The 7,964-nt window shown below is 37.9% G+C and overlaps 1 protein-coding gene and 1 long non-coding RNA gene across 3 annotated transcripts; one reads left to right on the top strand and one right to left on the bottom strand.

Moving 5' to 3' along the window:
• LOC106106355 lies at positions 1-1,468 on the bottom strand. 2 transcript variants are annotated; one of them, XR_001225799.1, is made up of 3 exons: positions 1,196-1,468; positions 546-618; positions 1-53 (listed from the first exon to the last, which is right to left on the bottom strand). It is a non-coding gene; the product is annotated as an uncharacterized LOC106106355 (long non-coding RNA). The 2 variants fall into 2 exon arrangements; XR_001225798.1 differs by lacking the exon at positions 1,196-1,468 and adding an exon at positions 996-1,012.
• A 1,325-nt stretch (positions 1,469-2,793) lies between these two features.
• On the top strand, positions 2,794-7,961 carry LOC106106352 (GA-binding protein subunit beta-1; the record flags this gene model as incomplete). Its single annotated transcript, XM_013286932.1, has 8 exons — positions 2,794-2,991; positions 3,974-4,046; positions 4,228-4,380; positions 5,432-5,622; positions 6,101-6,324; positions 6,410-6,463; positions 7,224-7,300; positions 7,923-7,961. Coding segments are annotated over exons 2-8 (801 nt in total), but the record flags the coding sequence as incomplete, so codon positions are not given.
• Positions 7,962-7,964: the final 3 nt, after the last annotated feature.

Genomic DNA, 7,964 nt, shown 5'->3' with positions numbered 1-7,964 from the left:
GCAGCCGCCGCAGCAGCAGCGCCGCCAGCCCCGCCTCGGCAGTACACGCTCTTCTTAACATTGCCACCATGTGAATGTGCAACTCTCTTTTCATACTCATTTTGAGGTAAAAACATGTATCCATTTTTACCAAATTGACAAAGAGGGTTACATTTTTCACAAGTACCTATGTAAGTTTTTTATGTGGGTGGGTTTGATGTATTTAAATTGAATTGTGGCAGACTGGAGACTAAATAACTGAACTGATTTTGATGAATGACATTGTCAATTCGTCTTCTACCCGGGAATGACATAGGGTATATTACATCAGCACAAAACACCTACACCTAAAGACATGAGAATTAAAAAAAGTATTCAATTGAGTTTGACTAATAAAATTGTAGAAAAATTGAGTTTGACCGAGTTTGACTTGACACTAGTTTATTGACATAAGTTTATTTTATTTCTAAGTTTATTTGAGTGTTTTGAGCATATTTGTCTGTAAGATTTAGTAAGTTGGAGTTTCTTTTTTTTTTATTAAAGTTAGGTTTTTATTTTATACTTACTTGAAATAGATAGGTTGAGAAAAATGTAATCAGCATTATTGTGACAGAGAGAACTAAAAAAAGATCTTGAAATCTGCAAGAAAATTTAATAACATGGACATTAATAAGTCTAAACTGATTTTTGCAAACTGAGTCAGGGATTTATTGAAATAAAGTTCGATAAGCGACAGTTTGTAAGCAACATTGTGCTGCTGCCGACCAGCCGCCACCACCCTGTGCTTCAATTGCATTGTAATTTGCACTGTTGACGAATCATGAAACATTTCAATATACTCAACTTTGTGAAATTTCAAGAAAAAATCTGTGTAGTTATTTAATTGATATCCTGACAAAAAAATATGTTTATTGATTTTAACCATAATCAACATTTTAGCATCACAATATGGGACTAGCGAGAGGTGGCCACGTCAGTTAACTCTAACTTTATTATCATAAAACCGAGATACATACATAAATAACACAAGTAGTCCATCGCGGCTCTTTGGAAACAAACTAATACAATTAAATATAAGATCACAAAACATAAAAGTAAGTTGACTAAATAAACAGAATGTGTATCTTGGTGTCGACAATTTCATTATTTTAATTTAAAAAATACTACGTTCATTGAATATTTTCTTATGAAATTAACCTCGTATCATAAAGCTTACATCGTTAAATATTATGTTTAAATAATACATAATTGAAATAGAATGTCTTGACTGGACATGACAACTTGATTTGAGAGCAGTGTTGCCATTGAAAATTTTTACGACCGTGTACTTCTTGTAAAAAAGCTGTGTTTTTATGGAAAAAGATCATCAGTGGGTCGTAATTGTATTGTAGCACCTGTTAAAAAGGATGACTTTTCAATATAAGATAATGTCGCTATTTTAATATTTACAGTAAATGAACCGCTTTTTATAAAATCGTAAATGATTTATTTGAACTACATTAATCCCGATACAAATAATTCTTATTTAAAGAGTTTTTTTTTATTCAAAAGCTATTCGTAAGTGAATTTATTTCAGAAAACCAATGAATTATTCTATGATAGATCTTCCAAAAGCCGTAGATTCTGCTGCGGTCCTAGGATTGTGGGTGCCAGCCGTAGGTTTAGTAATTTGATGGCCCAAAACCCAAAAGCTGTAAAACGCGGCAATTGCTGTAGCATTGGCAACACTGCTTGATAGAGCAAACAAGATCAAGAGTATAGTCCGCCAAGGCTATTGTAGCACCTTTTTGAAATTGACAGGAAGGCACCTCTGAGCATTTAGGGTTACCAGCAAGCTATTATGTCCACATTAAAGAGAAAATCTTTCACTTTCAAAACGAAAACCCAAATTGTAAAGGAAGTACTTGTACCTTACAATGTAACTAGAAAATGCCCCAAACTTCGTTTGTCGGTTAGAAGGCTCTATAGTTAAAGAATCTTTGTAACAAACTTTAAGCAATGCACTCTCTTGAGACAGTTAGGGAAGGAATAGTCTTAACATAATAGAAATAGTCTTACTTAGCGCTCATCTACAGAATAATAGAAATCTTAATGATTGTTGTTTATAATCAACGCACAGTATAACAATGTGATATGGTTTAAAGTGTTCGTTTTAAAATTACATGATAATTAGTTTTTGATACATTACTGAGTACACACAGAATTGTAATTTCCTTATTTCGTAAGTAAATATGAAATGTATGTCAAGGAGGCCATACTTCCAGATGTACAAAACAAGTTACAATAAAGGGTCGATCACTTAAGCAAAATATATTTAAGTCAATTAGTACATAACAATTTTTTTTTAAAATTACAAATCTAAAAATATGCGTCGCCTTGAGAGTTAGTGAATTTATTAATCAATGGTAACAAATTCTAATTGCAACGGACACAAGATGATTCACATTTTCAAATGTAATTACTGGACTCTCCTACTTCTCAGCGATAAAAATATCTCCCACTTAAAAAAAAAACATTAACACTGTCATCACTTTATTTCATGGAATAACATTAAAAAGCCACACAAAATACATAAAGTAATGACGCGATGTGAACTGTCAAGTTATGTCACTATTACCCTGACATTAAATGTCACTTCTCATTTCATAAAATTTACCGGCTGCCAAAGAATTTTATAGGACTATATTTCAGTGCTTACCTAAATAAAAACTATAAGTGGAAATGAAATACTCGATTTTTTTTTAATAAAAATATGATAACACTTTGTGCAATACATGTAATAGTATTTAATAATATTTTTACGGTACTCCAAATTATAAAAATCTTTTAAAAACTCCTTATGCAAATCAGAAGTAATAATGTTGTGTTCAATTGACAGTTGGTTTCGCGGTATAATGAAAAGTATCTGACTTTGAATATTACTATTGTGTTGACGTTTACACTTTAAACTGATTAATTAATATTAAAATGTGTAACGCTACCGTAATCAACGTTCGTATAGACTTTATTAGGGTAAGTTACCCAAGTACCATTTTTCTGTGCAAAATTAAGTCTAAATCTGTCTATTCTCAACTTCCGTCAAGACAGGAAAAGGAAGTATGGTTGGTGATCGAAAAGATGGTGCTGTTTCTCTACATCCTTATCCTGTCTATAACTTTAGAGTGTATTGAATATTTTGAAAGCGCGAAATAAAAATAAAACTTTTTGAAAATACAAACCCATGGGTCTATTATGTCCTTTGTAAAAATAAATGAATTCGAATGTTTTATTATTCACAATGGCTTTATTGAATTTAATGTGTATTTTGTTTTTAAACATAGACTTATTGTAAAATGTTTAATAACTTTCCAGGATCATAAGCAATTAATTATCACATATCAATTAGAGATTTCTATAACCATATAACAAAAATGCCCTTTTTACTATATTGATAGGGTTAAAGATTCTTTTGAAACAAAATTTTTTCCAAGTAAAATAAATACAAGATAAAAATGAATGTGCACAAGTCATATAAATTATCAAATAACAAAGTAATACTGTAAAGAAATATTTTGTTAATTGTTTGTGCTACACCAAGCAGTGATGCATTAAGATATATTTTCACACATTTACAATTAATTTACACACACAATTACACAGATATATAAATGTGACAATGTATGTGTCTCCTTGATTCGTGATCAGCTGTAGTGTAAGACGCTTCACTAATTTTGATGTCATCACCCCTCAATAACATTACACCTCCGTGACTTTAGGATTATACAGATATAATTATACCTTTATTGGTATTGTCTTTCTTTAACTTCAGAAATTAATTTTTTAACCTTTAATTTTGGATTTTATTTTAGAAGCATTACCTTATGCACATGCTACCAATACAACACATTTATTTGATAATGTGAACCAAGTCAAAAAAGACATAAAACGGCAAACCAATGCTTTTACTAGTTAAGAGCAAAAAGATATACTGAATTTTAATAAATTATATGTGCAGGTGTGCTAAGATGACATCAAACTTCGGCACGGATGATCTGATTGTGCAAATCACTGCACCACAAGTTATTTCGGTAAGACAATCAATAATCTCATAGTTTTTGTATCGGCCAGTTTCTTTTTTTATTAATATTGTTACAATAAATTCAAGTACTCAAGTGGCTTTGCTGAGACATCGATGTCAAAAAGAAGTTAAGGAATCACAGCTAAGATAGGTGAATCCGCCGAAGTCAGTATTTGCTTTGCACTGTGCAGGCGGAGGTGGCGGCGGGCGCGGGGGGCGCTGGGGGCGCAGGGAGCGCGGGGGGCGCCGAGCTGGGCCGGCGGCTGCTGCTGGCGGCGCGCGTGGGCGACACGCCGGCCGTGCTCGACCTCATGGTCAAGGGCGCGCCCTTCACCACCGACTGGGTGCGTTCCTTAGGCTGCCTACTAATCAATTTTAGGACACGGTTTGACTCTTCTTGTCGGTCGTGTGTCGAAGAAACACAACGGTATTTTATTTTATCTAGTGATATAGGTATTACAAAAGCATTTTCTCGAATATTAAGTACAAAAAATATAGTATACTAGCTGTTGCTCGTGACTTTGTCCGCGTGAAATTTGAATGTTCAAAACTTACGGTCGCCTCTTTTTGCAACCTATTACCAAAAATATTAACGTAGTAGTAATCTACGTAAAAAAGAAATATAACGAATAATTCGCTGATCCGATTTGTGCCCTGATTTTTCCGTTACCCTGATTGTTTGTGTTAGCGGTAGAACATATTCTAAACAAATCTAGTCAAATTCAAAATATTGTAAAAGACAATTTTATTCTACATTAAATTCTCCTGGTAACAAACGCATTTATTTGGAGAAGGATTAATACTGAAACAAAGAGAAGAACGTCAGAAATAGCGTGCTGTTTTTAATTCATTTTGTTAACAAAAAAGTTAAAGCTTAGTGATTTTTTAACACCGGCGTCCAGAAACACGCTGTTCATTAATAGTTCCTAAACATTAGTAATAATAAAATATAGCCTTTGTTACTCACAGATCAATTACATTTCTCATGGTATAAGAACTTTTAAAATCGGCCCAGTAGTTTGTGCGTGAATCAAATACATACAAAAATATAAATCTTAGCATAGACAGGCTGTTTCCCGCTGACATCGTAAGCTCGGAATATAAAAAACATTATTTTCTCGTAGCGCTTCATGGCACTTTTGACATAATATGTATAGAAGATATAGACGGCTGTATGTACCTTATTAATAGTACATACAGCCTCGCTCCAAAGGGGTGAGGTGAGGCTAGCCGAGGCCCCCCCCCACGCCCGTGTCGCAAGTTTAATCATATTTCCGAACAAGGAATCTGGTTTGTGGTTTTGGGCGAAGAAACGCGTCTTTCGAGGTTAACATGGACCGCGTCGTTAGGGCGGTGTACTATAGGATGTACTGCAATGTACTGTAACGGCGCCAGCTGGGCACGTCGCCGCTGCACCTGGCGGCTGCCAACGCGCACGAGGAGACGTGCGCCGTGCTGCTGCGCGCCGGCGTGTCGCGCGACGCGCGCACCAAGGTGGACCGCACGCCGCTGCACCTGGCCGCGCACGCCGGCCACGCGCGCGTGCTGCGCCTGCTGCTGCGTCACGGCGCCAACGTCGACTGCAGGTGCGCCGCGCGCCGCTACACCACCTAATGGCTCAACATTCCTTTGCTAAAACTCAACACCTCATATTGAATTCTGATACGCGTGGAGGAGGTCCCCGACATCTCGTTTTTGCTTCTAGTCCCATCTATATGTATTAGAAGTCAAGATGGGGTCCTCTGTTATCGAATGCCAAACGTGACACTACAACTAGTAGTTAAATACAAAACCACGTCAGTAAGACTGACTTTACCAATGTTGTATCGATAACCATGCGCACCTCCTTCCCCGCACTCCTAAGCGCCCGTGAGCTGATCAATTTTTATGTAGTTTTTGTAATGTACGTCACAAATAACTAGTCATTTAATAATAAAACATAACAAAGTAGTTTTAAAAAGAAGTATAGGTCGTGTAAAGAGACATGATGGCAGTAGCAGTAGGTGGTGCTCGTGCACAAGCCGTAGTTTGCGAGAGGAAACGAGTTTTTTGTTTGCGTGGCAGGGACATGCTGCAGATGACGCCGCTGCACTGGGCGGCGGCGCGCGGGCACGAGGCGGCGGCGCGCGCGCTGCTGGCGGCCGGCGCCGACGCGCGCGCGCGCTGCAAGTTCCGCAAGACGCCGCGCTGCCTGGCGCTGCGCGCGCGCGCGCCGCGCCTCGTGCGCCTGCTGGACGACGCGCTGGCGCAGCAGGAGCTCGCCGCCTCGCTGCGCCCCATTGCACCCGGTGCGCGCACCACACCACATACACCACACACACCACACACACACACCCCGCATGGATACAAAGCTTACGTTACGTTTCTTTTCAGACAATACTTTGACGGAGGATAGCACAAACCAGAATAGTTTCGAAACTGTAACACGTGAGTAAGGCGTTATTCGTATAAACCATTCATGTTTGGCTTCTTCGTTCTGAAAAGTCACGAACCGGATTAAAATAGCTCATTCATACAGCTTTCCTTTTGTAGCGTTATATATGTAAATGTCTTAAAAAAGTTTTGAAGATATCACAATTACAAATAACAAGGCGAGTCAGTGAGAGGAGGCGACAGATATTAATTTCATTCATTCAATTAAGAATTAATCAACTTATCAATGATTAATCAATAAGATACTTTCAACTTTGTAAAATGTACGTATCTACTTTCGATACGACATATTCGATACTAAAGTAAATCTGTATATCTGCTTGGTATGTTTTGGTAATTTTTTTTTTATGAAAATTTAATATATAAATATTTACATTTTCTCGAAGCTAAGACAAGATAGGTTAATGTAAATTTGAACATGAAGACGCCAGCCACAAGTGTCGCACGTCTGTGCCGCTCGCCGCGCAATGCCACCCCCTGGGAGTACATTTAGAGGAGGAGTCCACTATCTATATCCTATTTTATTGCGTCACCTCCTCTGTTGAGAGCAGCGGCCGCATCAGTTTCGGGGAGTGGTGGATGGGGAACAGGTGGTAGCCGCTGGTTTCCCACTATGTGATATAAAAAGGGAGAGTTGTGATCCGCCGCTAAGTCCAACTTGATCGGCTACAAGAATCAGTTATGATTTGGCGAATTGTTGCCGGAATGCGGCCAGTGTTGTGTCGAGGTGAGGCTGAGCCGCCGCTTGTTGCAGGCCTGCACGGGGGGGACAATGTGAACAACCTCAAGAACCCACAAGAAAATAATGTTAGAGCCGAGAGCAAGTCCGAGGTATGTGCCGTGTTATTTTGACTGAATATATATCGCTATATGGCAATGTGGCCGTCCGCAGCATCACTTAATCACCGCCCCTAAAGAATAGGCAGATTTAAAAATTAAGGTTTATCTTTCGCCTTTCGTTTGTTTTTCATGTAAAAATAACGACTTGAAATAGTCGACGGCAACATAAAAATAAGGTATTTTACTCATTTTATTTAAAAATGTAGATGACAATATTCATCACGATTGAATTATGATCGTACGTAGAGAAGGTCTAATTTTATGTGTGTGCATCTGCAATTGTGGATGTCTATGGGCAACGGTCACTTCGCCTATTTGGCGGATTTAGGTGGCCGATTGCTCGTTTGCCACCTTATGTTATAAAAAAAAGGTTTATATTCAAAATTGCATTTTACTGTAAAATTTACGGTTTTAATAATTTTTATTATGTGAATTGTCATGTTTTATTAAAAAAAATTAAAAAATTTGCATTTTACAATTCTTTGAAAAAGACCTATTTCATATGTTTTGTATTGCTAGATAGCTATTGACGGCCTCGGGTCCTCAAGTTGCACTGAGCCGGTTATCTGTCCTTTAAGAATCGCCCTGTATAAGAATTTTTGCATATCGTTAGGTGCGAGCAGAGGGCGCGGCGAGAGCGGGGGGTGCGGTGGGT

This window comes from Papilio polytes, unplaced genomic scaffold, assembly GCF_000836215.1.
Source record: "Papilio polytes unplaced genomic scaffold, Ppol_1.0 DF822266.1, whole genome shotgun sequence".
NCBI classification, from domain to species: Eukaryota; Metazoa; Arthropoda; class Insecta; order Lepidoptera; family Papilionidae; genus Papilio; species Papilio polytes.
The sequence above is the reverse complement of the archived record's forward strand: the minus strand, read 5'-3'. Positions and strand labels throughout refer to the sequence as shown.